We start from the raw sequence: 17,283 nt of genomic DNA on the forward strand, positions 1-17,283 counted from the left end.
CTTCATTAAAGTAAATAAGTTCATTAAAGATATTGGCATGCTGAATATGTTTTCAGATGAATACAGATAGAATGACACATGCCTGAGATTCACATGTCACAAACTGAGAAGTTTTTGTTGACTTGGAAATGGACAGTTTCATCTTGTCTACCAACCTTGTTGCATTAGCCAGGCAAATGCTATAAAAGCATCATTATTTTGTGTTTGCAAATAGTAGAGGAGGCTCTGTATTTAGAGAAAATGGTTGTATTTTAACTAACTTCAGGGGGGACGGGGGGGCACAGGGGGACGGGACAGACCCAGCAACTGGTATGGGTTACCGGTAACAAATTTCTTGGATAAAGACAGTGATTGAATGTTTGTCTCGCAAGAAACTGTTATCGGCTGTGTTAACTGTGTTATCGGCTCTTAATGGAGTCAAGTCTACTTGAACATTTGTGGCCTTGATACCAACGCACACTAAAAAGAGAGCTGATTGTATCACTAAGTGAAGTATATCTTTGCAATAGATGGAAATGGTTGGGAACATAGGCACCATCCTCCTTCTTTTCACTAGTAGCCACTTCAGCACTGTACTTAATGTAGTTCTAAAATAAGATTTCTGAAATGCAGTGAAGCAAAGAGAATTAGTATTTATTGTGGTCAGGTGTTTCTGGGAGATAGTTCAATGGGAGTACATCTAGTCAACACTTGATGCTTTCTTACTTAGAGCCCGTAGGAGGAAAGAGGGATGGAGCAGTATGAGTTTGTGAGCAGCGCAATAATGGCACAGAGGTATTGTGTATCAAGCCTATTAACAGCTTTTGCAGGAGCCGACCCAGGGGCGTTTGCTGACAAAATCTCTTCTTTCTAACCAGAGGACCCTTCTTGGTGGCTTTGGGGAAGTCGTGGCATCCAGAGGAATTTAATTGTGCTCATTGCAAAACCTCCATGGCTTACATTGGATTTGTGGAAGAGAAAGGGGCATTGTATTGCGAGGTCTGCTATGAGAAATTCTTCGCCCCTGAGTGTTCGAAGTGCCAAAGGAAGATCCTTGGAGTAAGTGACCAGCAAGTGGCCTGTTTTTCAGTGGGAACAATAACCACAGTGTTCAGTGTGTTCTCTGTAACGAAATTCCCTTTTATCTGGCCCAGTCTGCATTCCTCCAAACATACTTTGACATACCTTTTCAGCTGCCATCACATACAGAATATGGTTTTGGCTCCTCTAATGTTGAGCCTTTTCAGTCTCTTTGGGAAAAGGTGCTGTGGGCTCCTTGGCTTTTCCAAGTTCAGGTCCTGTTTTCATGAAGCTGTTCTGTAGCTGCTGTGATTACTAACTTTTCTTGAGCAAAATGCTTTTAATTGGCAGCTTTTTACAAAATTGGAGGGAGGTGAGGGGAAGAAAAATAAGTAATCCTCCTTAACTAAGCTGAATGCTGGGGAACATGCTGGTTGACTAGATGTGAAGTATTGAAATGCTCCCAGTGGTAATGTAGATAGAAAGAGGCATTATCCTACTCTGCACTAATACTGCTAATTTGAGCCCGCCAGCTGATCGTCCGCCGGTTTACAGCAGACAGCAGCGTGTCTGGGCGCTTGTGTAACTGGGTCACGCAGGGCTCTGGCAGTGCAAATCTCAAGTCGTATTTGGCACTACAGTGTCTTCCAAAACAGCACAGAGCAGTCCTGGTTTTCGATGTGATGTCTTCTGATTAACTGTTCACAGACTTGAGACCTCGGAGGTGCTGCTTTTCTTATTTTAGGGGACCATTGTGGCTGAGATCCTAACTAACATGGAAGAGGTGAATAAATGAGTTAAATCTGTCCAACTCTACATTGAGCCTTCCAAAAAATGAAAGGTTGCTTATGACAAATAAGGAAATATACCATAAAGAAAGCACCTCATTAAGTTTAACATCAGTAGAAAATGCATGTACAACCCATTTTCAAAATAGCAGTAGGAAACAAAGTACTCTTGTAACGAATCAAGTGGCATGGTCACCACAATCTAGTGATCACATCAAAATAATGTGTTAATAACAATTTTTCTAATCCCCACAGGAAGTAATAAATGCTTTGAAACAAACCTGGCACGTTTCTTGCTTCGTGTGTGTGGCCTGTCATAACCCCATCCGCAATAATGTCTTCCACTTAGAAGATGGCGATCCCTACTGTGAGACGGGTAAGAAGCAATGAAACCAAATTTAATGCAGCTGTGCGGGGAAGCAGAGCTTAATAAGGCTGGAAAAAATAATAATTTATTTTTCTCAAGCTTCCCCTCAGAAGTGGTGTCCTAGCAAGTTCACGTAACTTTGATATGCCAATTCAAAGCAGCATCAAATGCTATAGGCACTTTGAGTTTGCAGCAGGAGTAGTTGGTGAGGATTTCTTCATCGATTTCAGCAGAAGCAGGCTTCTTGTCACTGTTTTTACATGTTGTTCCTGTTAAGCCCTCAGCTGTATGTGTAAGTGATACAGCAACATGTTAATTTTAGGGTGTCTTTCTGGTTGGCTTTAAAATAATCTGGAGTTTATGTCAATCTGCTTATTTACTAAACAAGCAAATTCCAGTGGAGTAATGCGTTTTACTCTGAATAACCTCAGTTCCACCCAGGGAGGGATGTCCGAGAGTAAGCAGTCTGCTGAGGAGGTTTTTTGCAGGATCAGGGCTAACACCTGTTGAACATAAGCTTGGGATAAAAAAACAGGCTGTCAGGGGAAAAATACAGTGATATGATTATAGCACTTGAAAGCCTGATGAGTAATATTACTTAGAAGTTCAGAGGGATTCTGGTTTGGTTTCTAGCACTTCCAGCTAATCATATATTTTGTTTTAATACGAACAGGTTTTATTTATGTTAGTTTCCTAGTTTGCTTAAAACTGTCCATGTACTCTTCTGGGCTAGAAAAGAAAAAGATAGTATTTGTAAAACAATTCCCACAAAATGGAAAAGAAACAAAATTGTATCAAAATTGTCTGTTTTCACACTGCATTCTGTTTATATCCATGTTAGAACCAACAGTTGGACTTTTTCTGTGTTTTTCCTTCTACTGTGAGGAACGTTATAGTTTAATTAGAGGTGGAAGTGGATTAACCAGGAAGCGATTTAACGTGAAATCCTAGTGACCAGTTTGGAGTTAAGATTTCCTTCTGGATAGACCCCATGGTTGTTTGCAGCGGGTGCCATGGAGAGTGCTAGGAACTGGAAGGATGAGGAAAGCAGGCAAGATTTATCCAAAATTTCTATCTCAGAGCAGCTTAATGAGGTGTTGGCAGATATGAAAGGACACAGTAGGTTATTGCTAACTCCGTGGCACAAGTAGGGCAACATGTTGCTCCTATTGAATTTGTGGAGCAGCAGAGGAAATGGATATATGAACGGCATCCTCCAGTGTGACAGCACGGTGAAATTTCATCATGAAGCAACCTGAAGCCCCTGATCTTGGAGCCATTTGACAATTCAAAAATAGTACTGGAGGAATCAATAACTCCCCTTTGGGTGGAAAGCTCATGACCGGGTTTGTTCTGCTAATATTGAATTCTTGTTCCTGCCACCAAACGACCCATATGTTGTGCAGTGCATTGATTTGTGCTACTGTTACGACGCCCGTGCACAAACGCCCGCTCTTCTATACTGTGAGCGGGAAACACTGGGATAAAATGTCAAGAATATTATTCTTCTCACAAAATCTATTTCTGAGATAACTTGTGCTAGCAACTTTCTAATGTAGACACATTCTGTGAGGTGTTACTGGCAGTGATACATTGTAATGGCTCTGGATCTCTAACTGGATGTTGATTTGAGATATATTCATTCCTCAAAGACTTTCAGTCCAGCTGGAGTTAAGAGTCTATGAATAATTTAAAAAAAATAAGGAGTAAATGTCATTGCCAGCTTTCCTTCTTCCTACTGCAGAGAAGGGTTCTAATTTTAAATCTGTGCTTGAAATTATAACAGCATCGGCTATTAGTATTAAGGGGGTTTAATCTGCAAAATGTTCTGTTCTGGGTTTGGATGTCGATGCTAAAATTATTAAAAATGCAGATATCTACAACTGAACTTTTTAAAGTGCGGAGTTAGTAACTGCATTTTGAAAATGCTGTGTGCAGGAAGTGTTGATATGTGACTGTATGAGAAGTGTGTCTTTGAAGACTTCTGTGGTATCACAACTCAAGCATGCAAAAGCAAAAGAAAGCTGATGCCCTTCATTCTGCCTTATCTATTGCCCTTTCTTCAGAAGAAAAGCCAATAACCTTATCAACACAAACTGCAGGCTAACTTACAAAAGGCTTTAACTACTGGTACCAGGAAAATACCAGTATGAAGGCGAATGCAGAGAGCTGAAAGAGTACGGTCATGAGACTGTGCCCTTTAGGGGTTTTGGACAGAGGTGTTCTACCATTTGACTTTATTGTCTGTCTTCTGCTTAAACACTTGCAAATTCATGCCAGCAGCGTGGGTTAATTAAGGCGATCAGTGAAGCTGTTTCTCGCCACTGGCAGCCATCAAGGCCTTTGCTTTTCCAGAGCACTTGTGTTCCCCATCCCGCTGAGATGCCTCCTATGATGATGCTTTTTGAGGTCATCATAAAAAACACCGTCTTACTAAAACAAAACAGGACTCTTCCCTTGGGCTTGACACATGTGATAAGCCATTGCTGGCTCTGCTGCAGTAAGCACTAGAGCTTCAGCAGATCTGTAGAGAAACAAAATCTCCTTGTGCCCTGCTTGCCGCTCCATATAAGGCTCCTTGAAAACAACCCCTGACATCTAATTTTCTTGTCAGAGCCAGAGTGATACTATTAAGGATGGAGTCCAAAGATCTTAATTATGGTTGTCACTCTATAGTTCATCTTATGAAGACATAATTTTGCATGACATTGTGTTTGGTGTGGCAGCACACTGATCCCAAATTCCCTCGTGTTATAGCACTAATGCTGTTGTCTTCTGTGAAGCAAAAATCATTTCCTTCTTAGAATGAGGTGTTCGAGAGTTGAAATAAATTGAAAAGACCAGACCACTTGGGGTGAAATTTAGGTCTGCACAGATGGGCAGTAGAGGGCTGTGATGACTTGTAGCCCCTGAGATGGCTCTACACACAGAGAGGCGAGTTTCACCCACCGAGACAGTGGGGATGTGGGCGGGTGTCAGTGCCTCCCACCCAACTATATACATGTATTTTATCCTGTTAATCTGCCCTGCTCTCTCTTTTTCAAGCTCTGCAGTCAGTGGGGAATACAAACTGTTCGGTGCCTTGGTTTGGACCCTGCTCTCTGAAATTACTGGAGGAGCTTTTCTCTGCTGACTCCAGGGGAGCCTCCAGAGGCACCAAGTCAATCCAGTGCCTAAAAACAAATGGTGCAAATACCCTTCAGTGATTCCAGTCACGATAACCATCCTGACACCTTACTGATACTTTTTGTTAAATGCAATTAATATATAGCCTAAAGCCTCTGGTTTGTTTTCAGTTTGGTTTTCTACGTTTTTTTGTTGGGTTTGGTTTTGTTTCGTTTTTTGCTTGCTTGTTTCTTTGTTTTTTAAAAAGCCATGTAATAAAATCCAGTGACTAGAAACTAGAAAACTGACTTGACCCAAACTGCTAGACTATCTTTAGGATAGAAGCCTAATGATTGCATGATTTTGTGTAGTGCAGTCTGGGGCAAGTATTGTGCTAGAACGTAGGCAGGAGTTTGTTACTCGCTGAGGAGGTCTGTCGTGTGAACAGCCAGGGTGTGCTTTCAAGGCAGAGCTGGAGACAAGGTAAGGAGCACGTACAGCCCACATGGGCGCTCTGCAAGGATTGCGTTTCCCCACTCCCGCCCCGAGCGCACTATTGATCTCAAGGAAATGAAACACCAGGAAGATGGAAGCATTGCTTACTTGAAAGGGTAAGGAAGGGGATGAGAACTGAATTAGTGAGGAAAGGAGGGCATCCCGGTCTTTTGAGCTAGGAGCTCTTTATCCAGTGTAGCCAGTATTATAAGACTTGACAAATGCAAACCCACTGCCGTTGAAAGAAAAACACAAAGGTTTCAAAGGGTCAGTCTTTTCTGCATATGCTTCATCTTTAAATCTATTTGTATTTGTTTGCAGATTACTATGCCCTCTTCGGTACTATGTGCCATGGCTGTGAATTCCCCATTGAAGCTGGAGACAGGTTTCTTGAAGCTCTGGGCCACACTTGGCATGATACTTGCTTTGTATGCTCAGTAAGTAAAGCTAGTGTACATTTTAAACAAACCCGTGGCAGCAGTGCTTGTGCTAACCTGACCGATATGGGAGTTAACAGCTATAATCTCTTTGAATCCTCTGAGCCCTAACAAAAAGCACTTTCCCAGTTATTTGGAAGGTGTGTTGCTATTGTGAGCCTTTGGCACCAGTCCAGAGGAGTTGGCTTGGATTGCAGCCATGTGTCCTAACATTTAACCCTTGACGTTTATTTCCTCAGAGCAAGCATTGAAGGCCATGCAGGAACAGGCTGTGTTCTAAAGTAGCAAGAGTGCTCTTGCCATAAAGATACTGTAGCCAAAGTATCACCTGCTATTATTGGATGACAACAACAACAAAAAACCCCAAAACCCAATCCTAATGATTGGATTTTTTTTTTTAAAAAAAAGCTGAATCTAACTCTTCTCCCAGTTAAGAACCTTTTGACTTAAAGGAAGGTTATGCTTATGTTAACCATTAGTATTATACCAAAAAGAATATCCCTAAGAAAAGGGGTATACTTTGAATATATTCGTTCATAGAGCAATGCCATGATTTGGCATTCTGAATAATATACGGTGTAATTCATCCATCTGAATTGGGTGATCTTTTCTTTTTTATCCCATTACAGGTATGTAGTGACAGTCTGGAGGGTCAGACTTTCTTCTCCAAGAAGGACAAGCCACTGTGCAAGAAACACGCTCACTCTATCAACATCTGATGCTGGGAGCTCATCTTGTGTAACAAATGTACTGAGCAGAAAGAAAGGTTAAAATGTCCGTGTTCAATAATTGGATAAAATTATTTAGATATGATTTTCTAGAGCGGAAATGTGGAAACTTGCGAGGGGGTTGTACGCTAATTTTTAGAGCCTTTATCAGTTAGGGTTTTGCTTCATAAAAAGAGAGGAATTGGGAATCGCACCCAAGCCAAACAATTAGAGTGCCTTTACCTCTACACTTGGCACATTACTGTATTGGTTGCCTGATTTTATGACCACATTTTATATCTGCTTCATTATAAGAAGTGAAACATCTATAAAACTAAATACCTGATATTAGAAGTCTTGATTTTGCTGCTATTCAACAAATAAAAGGAGATTGGCTTCAGTGATCCAGATTGCTTTATTGTGCTCATGTATTTTAAAGTGTGTCTAGAAGTATTGCAGCTGAAATCCATTAAAAGGAACTCAAAGCAAAGATCACATGGAATATATAGGTCAGCAACTGGTATTTTTACCTGATACTCATGTACGTGAAGCCTCCTGCTCGACTGCGTGTACCCGTGCCTTTGCAGTTGAATCTCTGATGGGTCTGCAAAGGACAGAGGTTTTTACAAAGCAGTTAAGTGGGGCAGTGGCTTTGCTGGTGAACAAGAATAGTTTAGAAGATACCACTTAGAACAAAACGTACATCGGATACTCCTCCTTAATTCATGTACTATCAAAACACTAGCGAAAAAACCTGCTAGTGAGGGTGTATTTGACAAGATGGAAATGTCAGATCTGATCTTAAAAATAGAGGAGCAGAGAGTTACACTCTTATGTTTGCAGTTCAGGTTTTAGATAGTTTTAAGTGCCTTAGAAAGGGGAAATTGCACTGAATCTGCAGGTAACAGTGTTTTATATCCAGAATGCGAGACTCTGGTGCTGAATGAGGGGAGACTGCTGAAGTGCAACTGAGGACATTTGTTTTTCTCTCAGTACATTCTTTACCATGTAGCTCATGAATATGTATGTTGGTGGTGTGCCAAGTAGTGTACCGAAAACTTATTTTCTTGCTCAGCTGTTACGATTTTTATTAGTTTAGGTTTTATTTTTCTCTTTTCCTCCAGATGTAGGGAATATATTTTTGAATAATATAGTACTGAGTTAGGCAGCTCAGTGTCTCTCAGTTCTTGCAAGGGAGCAGAGAGACAATGCTGTCATCATGCATTTACTGCAAGCCAGGAGACGTAGCCAATTCTGTGGCTTGACATGAATTTTGCCTCCATACAGAGACTCAGCGCAAGACTTGTGTGCCAGTTAAGTCTCACTTAACTTCAAATTAGAGCTTAAGTGGTATGGAGCAATTGTAGGCAGATAGGGAAGAGGTTGTGACCCTCTGCACAGGGTGGATTTGGCTCCAGCAGAGTTGCACAACAGAGAAGGGGCCCTCTCGGGGCTAGATCAGATTCCTGAAGGAAACTGAATTTCCATGCTGTTTAATTCAACTGGGATGACAGAGCTAAATTGTTAATCTTTAGTGCTCTTCCCAGTAGACCTTGAAAGTAGCCATTTACTGGTTTTGTTGTTGTGGGTTTTTTTTTGTTTGTTGGGTTTGTGTTTTTTTTAATCGATAGAGAAGACAGGTTTATCCATAGAACCATGGGGAAAATCGCAAAAAATTGCCATTGTTGAGTAAAGCAATTGTTACAAGGTATGTCAGCAAAAGAGGGGGGAAAAACCCCAAAATTGCTGTACTGAAATATGAAAAGATATTTGGCTTTCTTATTAATTCAATGAGACAGGTTCACATTGTGGGGCTGTTTCAGTTTATTTCCTGAAGTTTTTTTTCTTCAATACTGCCACGTTTCTTTTTCTAACTTCTGGTGGTACGGAAGAAATGGCATAAAGCTGTTTAAAATGTTTACAGTCTTGTAGATGTACCCTTTTGTGAGTTTGGCTGAAAATCAGAAGGGTAGAAGCAGACTGGACAAGACACAGTAATATATGAGCCAGGTTGCTTTTGAAACCGGGTGGAATGTGGAGAAATGAGACCTAGGGACTAGGTTTCAGTGGAGCTATATTGCACATGCCTGAGGAAAGAGGATGGGAATGTACAGGATAAGGTGTTTAGTAATTTCTGCAATTCAAACCTTGCTATTTTAAAGTAGGATAGAAACTTTCCAGTTTATCATTGTCCTTAAAATCAAATTCAGTTTTGTTTAATTTCATAATTTTAGTTGGAGTTGTATTTCTTAATCCGTACACTCTAGGGTTTGAAATTTTGCAGTTGTTAATGAATTTGAGGACAAAAGCCTGAAAGACTCCAGTAGTACTGCTTCATTTAGCTGCTTTGCCTTTTAATTTCTGCTTTTTATCTATTTGTTTAAAATTTAAAAAGAAGCATAGAGTCACTGATATATAATGAATATTTAATGGCTCTACCAAATTATATAAATCAACTAAAAGGAACATAATTTTTATCATTATTTTAATAAGTGAGATTTTAGTAGAGCACTTTATAATAATACCATATATCTCACTGAATATTTATTACCTTTTTTTTAGGACTATTTCATACTGTTCTCTTTGCATTTCATTTTATTTGTAAGCCTGCATATTTACCTCTGGAATCTTTTGGTGTGTGAGTGTGTGTATGTGTATGTACTTCTCTATACGTGCACACATGCATGTACGTTGAGAGACATACGTATATATGCATATATACATATGCATATTTGACTGCAGACTTGACATAGCAAAAATCAGCACCGTTCCATCATCATTTGGGGGTTTCATGAGATTCCCAACTATTTTTCATACAACACATGTATAGCATTCATGTTTTGAGGGAATGTTAGAAAGTCAGGAGGGACATGGTAGTCACCTAACTACTGTAGTTTTTTGCATGCATTTTCAGTCAGTAATTATTTTTCTTCCATAACTGCCTGTAAGATAGCCAGGTTTAACTTTGTTTGAAGGTAGAAGGCCTTTATAAATGAATAATTGAATCATGTTGACAGTTTCAGTATATTGTAACTAAATAATTCAGAATTATCTGTAAATATAAATGCTTAATATAACTATGCAATAAAATTAAAAGCAAAAGTTGAGTTGTGGTTCAGTATGTGTTGGTCCGTTTGGCTGTGTACCTGTTTCTTCACAGAGCTACTCACATCATCTAGTCACATGAGTGGCTTTGTAAACAAGAGTAAGAAAGGGAACTACATCAATTCACAGATTATTTGTTCAGATTTCCTTTTTAAAAATTGTTTTATGTTAAACAACCAGCTGTTAAGTCCTGGTGATTTCCTTGCTTGTGTTTAATAGTCTTTGGCATCAAATTTTGGCTGTTAACATTTGCAAATGTAATTATAATTAAAACCCAAAATAAATAAACCCAACACGAAACCGCAAACGCTCTCTCTGTCCTCAGTTGTTTTGTGGTTGTTGGATGTTTTCTTTTTCTGAATCATAGTCAGTAAAGGAAAGCCATGATTGTACACAGGAATAGATATCATTCGAGTTGCTTTTCCTTCAGTTTCTTGGGGTAGAGCAGAGTTTTGCTTTACAGAAAAGGACCTGGGGGTCCTGGTGGACACCAAGTTTGACCACAAGCTAGTGACATCTCCTTTGTGACAAGGAAGACCACCAGCCTCCTAGAGTCTATTAGGTGGCGTTGCCAGCAGATTGAGGGAGGGCATCCTTCTTCTCTGCTTAGTCTCGTTGAGACATCTGGAGTGCTGGGTCCAGTGCTGGTCTCGCCAGTACGAGAGACATGGATGTACTGGAGTGAAGAGCTAGAAAGATGATTTAGTGCTTGGAGCATTTTTCGTACAAGGAGAGGCTGAGAGAGCTGGTACTCTTCAGCCTGGAGAAGAGAGAGCTTGGGGGTTCTCATCGATGTGTACAAACACCTGGAGAGGATGCTAAAGAAGATGGGGCCAGACTCAGCTCAGTGATACATAGTGACAAGACAACGGTGAGGATGGTCAAACACTGGCACGTGTTGCCCAGAGAGGCTGCAGTGACTCTCTCCTTGGAGGTACTCAAAACCTACCTGGACACAGCCCTTGGACTAGACAAAGTCTCTTCATCTCCAAAGGTCCCTTCCAACCTCAGTGAGTCTCTGATTCTCCATATTTTCTCAAAATTGAATGAAAGATAGAAATACAGTATTGAACGCTGTTGAATACGTAACAATGTAAAACTCAATATTGGCCAATTACTATTCATTTGCTATGTTTACTTCATTCTACCACCCATTTAGAATACTTTGCAATGCCTGTTTAGAAGTGTTTGATATTTTTCCTAAGTTGAAACTGTTCAAGGAAATACTGCCTGCTCTGGCAAGCATTATCCGATACTGTACTTAGCCTTGGCACGCAGCAGTCTCCGCTTTCACTGCAGGATACTTAACTGTCTGCTATAACATGGCCAATTACTTCATGATAATACCAGCGTGGTAAGACCCTCCTTGGCTGCGTATCTCTTAAGTAGGCAAATGCAGTGTTGTTTTGTACCTTTATTTACACAAGCACAGGAAAACACTGCACACAGCTCTATAAAAGTTCGGAGGCAACTTTACAGAAAACTTGCCTCCCCTTCAGTGTTTAGGCTATGAACGAGACAAATGCAAGTCTATTTGCAAACAGTATATTAAACTCCAGAAGCCAAACTTTTAGAGGCATCAAGTCTGCATTTGACGTTTTAATGGTAAAGGTTTGGTTTCTATCAATCACAGCGTCATGTAACATTAAAATGCACCGACAAAAAAGAGGGATCTGTCATTCATTCATTAAGACACTGTAATCCAGTGTAAGATTTATAGGCTTAAAACTCAATGGTGTGTTTTCACAATAAATCCACTTTCACTGCTCAGCACAGAACAAATCTCTCTGTCACTCAAAATGTTTGCTGGTCAAAATGCCCTGTATGGGATCTTCAAAGGGTTTCTCACAAAATCGCATATAAATCCTTTTACCAGCAAAGGCTTAATTTAGGTTTGAGTTTTACTTTCTCAGGACATTAGTTAATATCTTGTGCTCAGACAAGATCTTGGTTATATCAGAAACACATAGGGCCTAATTTATTATTAGCAGTCTGGTGTTAATTAGGGGGAATTACCAGAAATAGTTTGCTTGATGGAAATTTATTATGGGATCACACTTTACTGATGGCAAAATAGGAGTCACTGAAAGAGTGCAGCTCCTTCTCATAACCAACTAATTAATAAGGTGCCAAAATTCCTCTGAGAAGGGTTTGGTCCTAACTATGGGAACCTCACAGAGCAAATGGTTCCTATGCAGTATTTAAAATTTAAAAGAGGAAAAGAGAGAGGAGAAAAAGCTGCCCAGCAGAAGTCTCAAAAGTGGTACGGCTTTTGCTTGAATTTATGAAAGAAAATATTTAGCTGTGTTTCCAAGCTCATTAAAGAATTGCTTTTCCCAGACAGAAAAACAACAGCTAGTTTATAATCTCGTTTGGTATGCTTGAACTTGGTTTTCATTTTTACTTGTGCTTACTGCACACTATAGCTTGTAATTTTATGAATTGGGCTTATAATGAGCTTTTATATTCCTCTTTATTGGCTTAGAGGCCTTTCTCGTTATCATTTGCCGTGCAAGTTGAGGTTGGCATAGATAGGAAACTTGGCTGATGACTGAAAAATAGGGCAAAGTATTCACATCCCTGATAAGCCCAAATCTAGCATGTGTATGGCAGTCTGGGGATAAAAACCACTGCCGGTTGTTAGGGGTCTCACAAAAGTTTTACTTGTGTCAGAATGGCATGCTATAATAAGACGGAGTGCAAGAAAAATGTCTCTAAAGAAATTTTAACTCACCATGTTAAAATTTATGCAGGGTTGATTTGGAAAAATATTGTCCGTAAGATTTTTTTTAGAAAATATTTAAGATGGTAAGGTATGCAAGTTGTAATAAAGTGGTTTTGTACGTGCACAGGAAATACCTTAAACTCTTTAAAAATGTCTAATGTTTTGGGTATGTTTTAAAAGGTTTCTCCTATTCTGTGAAACTTAAGGATTGTGTCATTGTGCTCTGAGTAATATTCACACTTTCCATAGGATCACAGTTATTTCCTTTTCAGTACTTATGCCTTTGCTTCCCTTTTTCTTACTGCTGGGCAGTGCCATGGTTTGTTTTAAAGTTTTTCAGTACGAGACAATCCTGTCAGGTGTGTCCCTTATTTCTCTTTGTGATGCATCAATGTGATGTCAAATGTTCGTTTGGTAAATATAAACTCACCCTAAATTTTGGCACACTTTCCAAAGTGTCAAGTTTTCCCACCCAGAAGTTTCCACTGGAAAAATAAGATACTAGATCAAAGTGGTAATTATATCCCACAGAAGCTCTTTTTTATCCTTGAAATCCATCAAGCAAAAGGGAAACACATGAAAACAAGTGTTGGGCCAAAATCATTGACAATCTAAGCAGATACAGCCTCACTGACTTCCATTGACTCCCCTCCAATTTAAAAATTACTGATATCAAAGCTACATTAATTTTATGCTTACAGTTGCCCGATGAGTGAGACCAGAGTTAAACTAAGGATTTGGGCCCATGGTTTGGCAGGATTTCCATTAAGTGTCACAAATCTACTTGAAGGAATGATCTCATTTGGTAGATGACACAAGAGTTGAGTACCATGCTACCCAGGGTCAGGATCATCACCACAAGAAATACCACTGTTTCCTAACAGTGTATTTCATTTCTAAACTCTCAGATGTTCAGTGTCTCTGGACGAACCATAACAGGTTAGGTAAGAAAGTGAAATCTTTCCCTGTTACTAATCTGCCTACTCTAGCGCCTTGCTGATTCAGTGAAATTTAATCAAATTGTTACACACTTTCACTCAAGTAGAACATAAAAATTTTTTACTCATCCTGTGCTTGGATCAATATTTTCTGACAGTAAATAGGATGGTAAATTCATAAATAAGTTGGTTGTGCATAAAAGACAAACTATTGGGATTTGCACTAAGGTGAGGTACTCTCTGCAGGTTTTACCCACATGAGAGTTCTTCAGCCTTTTTTGCCATTTATGTTGTCCTAGCAGCATTCCTCCAAATTACGTAAACCCTTCAAAATGTCTTTTAAGGATGGATTGAAAATTATTCGGATCTCTCAAAAATGACTGGAGTATATATTTTTTTAAAAAAATCACTTCCATTATTCAAAGTGTTGATCATGACACATAAAGAAATCACTTACCCTCTTCTGATGTGTGCAAAGAATAAATTACAACTTTTTAATATAGGGCCTGCTTTTCTTTGTCTGATCTCAGCCTGTGCCTTTTGGAGGCAGGCAGGGTATAAAATAGAGCAACTTAGTGTTTACAGCACTGAGGGTCCAATCCTGGACTTGTACTTGGTTTTAAACAACCCCAGTGAAGTTAATCTGCTGTGTGACTTTTTTTTTCCCCATTTGGGGAATCAGTAGAGGATTACTGGGAAATTCTGAGCAATGGCATCTGGAGAAGCAAATAGGCCAGGCTTTCTCTGAAGTAATTCAGTGTATATCAATGGAAGTAAAATGATACTACAATAAGGCTGCAAATTTGTCTTTAAATCTTGCATATTATTCCTTATTTATCTATATATTTTCCCAAGTATGTGGCTAATCAGGTGGCTTTTTTCCCCTGCTTTTAATAGAATGCATCTCATAGTTGGCTGGAAGCTCCCTCTGCAAAATTTGGAGAGATGGGGATTTTTCTATGCTTTCCTTTTTCCTTTGTTCCAAGTGGATGTCTGTGGTGCCTTGGTGGAGATCAGTTTCTGAGGACACTCTGATGAAGTCTATGATACTCCCCCCCCGAAAATAGGAAAAGCATATTTTCTTGCTTAAAGTTTGTATTTTACAAGGTCTCTAGAGCTTTGGCGTAGGTTTCCTAATACCATAGTCATCTTCTAGGCAGTTACACAATGTGGTAGGAGAATCTTATATTCTTCTGCTCAATGGCGACTGGCATTCAATGATTGTGGTGTACTGTGGGACCGTTGGATCGCCAGTTAGATAATGTTATGGTACTACCATGAAACTGAGAGTTGTAATGTGGAACATGGTGAGATAGATGTAGTTATCGTAGCTCCGTTACATGAAGGGTGCAAACAGTTACATGAAAACCAGTATATGGCAGCGGTGGGTTACCACCTGCATCCACGCTCCAGCTCCTTTCCTTGGATAGGTCCTGCCACTGCAGAGGTCTTGGCAGAAACAGCCAGCTGGGCCAGTTTGTCGCAATAAATGCCCCTGCTCACTGCCCCTCGGCTGTTCATTTCCCATCCCTCCACCCAGCAGCACCCCAGAGATACTGAGCCTTTGCTCTCCCACATCCAGAGAGGCAAAAATACATCTTTGGAGGCTTATGTACAGGTAAGATCTTTAAATTAATTTCAGTTCAGGGCTAATCACTGAGTGCATGTGTGAGCCTACTCTATCAATGTGTGTATGAGTTACCGTAATAAATTATTCGCTTTTCAGGGAGGATGTTGAGAGAAGAGTCTAACAACTTCTTGGCACAGGTTTGCAAAATCAACCAGGATGGAAATTGGTACTCCAAATTAGTTTCTTCAAACAGTAAGAGTGTTTGCTATTCTGTCCTTTGTGTTTTCCCATGATACATGGTAAGCTCCTGTCTTAATCCTGGAAGGGAGAAAAGACATGCTGGGCAGCAATTTTTAATTGTCCTTTCAGTCACCATAGAGGCAGAAGGGAAAAGCGAGCTGCAGCAGAGGGCAGGAGATGATGGGCACGGTGATGGGAGGAAAGGGGAGGTGACAGTAGGAGCAGTTTGGTCTTTAGAAAAAGGGCAAGAGCTTGTGCAAGTCATGATGTTTTGTTGTTTGTTTCTTGTCAGAGATTCATCATGGCATGGTCTGGTCTGAAAAAGGGGGATGATTTGGGGAGGGCAAGGTAAACCAGCGGGCAGGAGCTGAGGATACTCCTAAGTGGGATGCAGACCTTGCAGCCTTCTACATTTACACTCATCACCAATTTGTGCACATTTTACTTCTGCTGACTTTTTTTTTCTTTGAGGCCAAATAGCTTTTTCATCTTCACAATGTACTTGGGAGCACAAAGAAATCCTTTTTTGTCATCAGCTGATGCTGAGCTACCCAGAGGCAGAACCAAGTGTTGTGTAACATTACCAGTGCCGGCTGCTACTTCAAATTACGCTGTCCCATCCTGTGCTGTCTGTAGGGAGCAGCCCTATCTCAGATTCCCCCAGGGCTTTGTTTCTCTGAACTTCGTCCAGCTCCTGGCGTGGCCACCTCTGCTAAAGTTCACGTGGAGATTTTGCAGAGCACCTCCCTGGTTCTGTGAGTAGGAAATGCACTGCAAGCTGCCGCAGCCCTTGTGCAGTACCATAACACGCAGGGGATGAAATGGACTGGAAAATCCCATCTAATCATTAAATTTAAGCTTTTTACCTATTGCTGTGTGCAAAGTTGGAGCTGCTGTTCTCCACATGCTGTTTAAAACGCTGTGTTAGGGAGCACTGAGCGTCTGAGCTAACCTGTGCCCCAGTGCAAGGGGCATCCAGCTGCTCTGGGAGTCGGCTCTGGGAGCCGACAGATTTCTCGGAGCTCTTTGCTGTGGCTCATGGTTAGACAAATCCATCGCTTCTTCTGGTCCATGGACTATCTACCTTGTCCAGCACTACCCCAGTGCCTAGGTTTCATACCATCCTCCATGTCAGCTGGAGATGGACAACTGCATGAGGATCCGCAGAGCTAATCCACAGTCTGATACCCCACTTTGTTAGTTTTTGGAAATGCTGCCTTGTTTGGAGTTCCTGTCCATCTGGAAGAGCTCCCTGGCCCTTCCCCTTCTGCCTGCTACCAGCTCTAGCAGTATTTGCAGCTGGGCAGGCAAGGATGGGGAGCCAGAACAACTGTGGTCTGTCTGCCAGGAGGCAGCTTGTGCTGCAGCCGGTGGCAGTGCTGCTGGTTACCTGCCCCAGCTGCTGTTTGAAACAGCTGCGGGTTGCTAGGTACCAGCTATGATTTGACCAAGCAGTGGCTGGTAGATGAGGATGCTGGAAGAGAGAAATGCCTTGCTTCTCCCATTCCTGGGCGTCCCCTGCCTTGGCCAGGCTGGTGCCCTGCACCACAGATGGAGGAAGCCTGCAGGAGCTTCTGCTTTTCCCTCCTTGCCCAGGTTCCTTTGTCCTGAGGCCTGTCCAGCCCCAACTGGCTCTCATGAGGCAGGGTAGGGATGGTGCCCTGAAAAGCACACAGGATGAACCTGCAGCACATTTTAACGCGCAAAGCGTTTTCAGTGTTTGGGGGTGAAAGACACAGCTTAGCCCAGAAAGCCGTATTTAATCATAAAGGAAATGGGAAGAAAAAAAAACAAAAACAAAAACCAC

General features: G+C 40.9%; 1 protein-coding gene across 6 annotated transcripts in view; it reads left to right on the forward strand.

Annotated features, from left to right (window-relative positions):
* PDLIM5 (PDZ and LIM domain 5) overlaps positions 1 to 10,005 on the forward strand; it is a 132,025-nt gene extending 122,020 nt beyond the window's left edge. For all 6 annotated transcript variants that reach the window (XM_064449966.1, XM_064449969.1, XM_064449970.1 and 3 more), the window contains 4 exons: positions 858 to 1,038; positions 2,043 to 2,163; positions 6,076 to 6,191; positions 6,821 to 10,005. In XM_064449966.1, coding sequence (XP_064306036.1) covers positions 858 to 1,038; positions 2,043 to 2,163; positions 6,076 to 6,191; positions 6,821 to 6,910 — 508 coding nt within the window. In that variant the 3' untranslated portion in view covers positions 6,911 to 10,005. The remainder of the gene's footprint in view (positions 1 to 857; positions 1,039 to 2,042; positions 2,164 to 6,075; positions 6,192 to 6,820) is intronic.
* Positions 10,006 to 17,283: the final 7,278 nt, after the last annotated feature.

The sequence above is a fragment of the Phalacrocorax carbo genome, chromosome 4, assembly GCF_963921805.1.
Source record: "Phalacrocorax carbo chromosome 4, bPhaCar2.1, whole genome shotgun sequence".
NCBI classification, from domain to species: domain Eukaryota; kingdom Metazoa; phylum Chordata; class Aves; order Suliformes; family Phalacrocoracidae; genus Phalacrocorax; species Phalacrocorax carbo.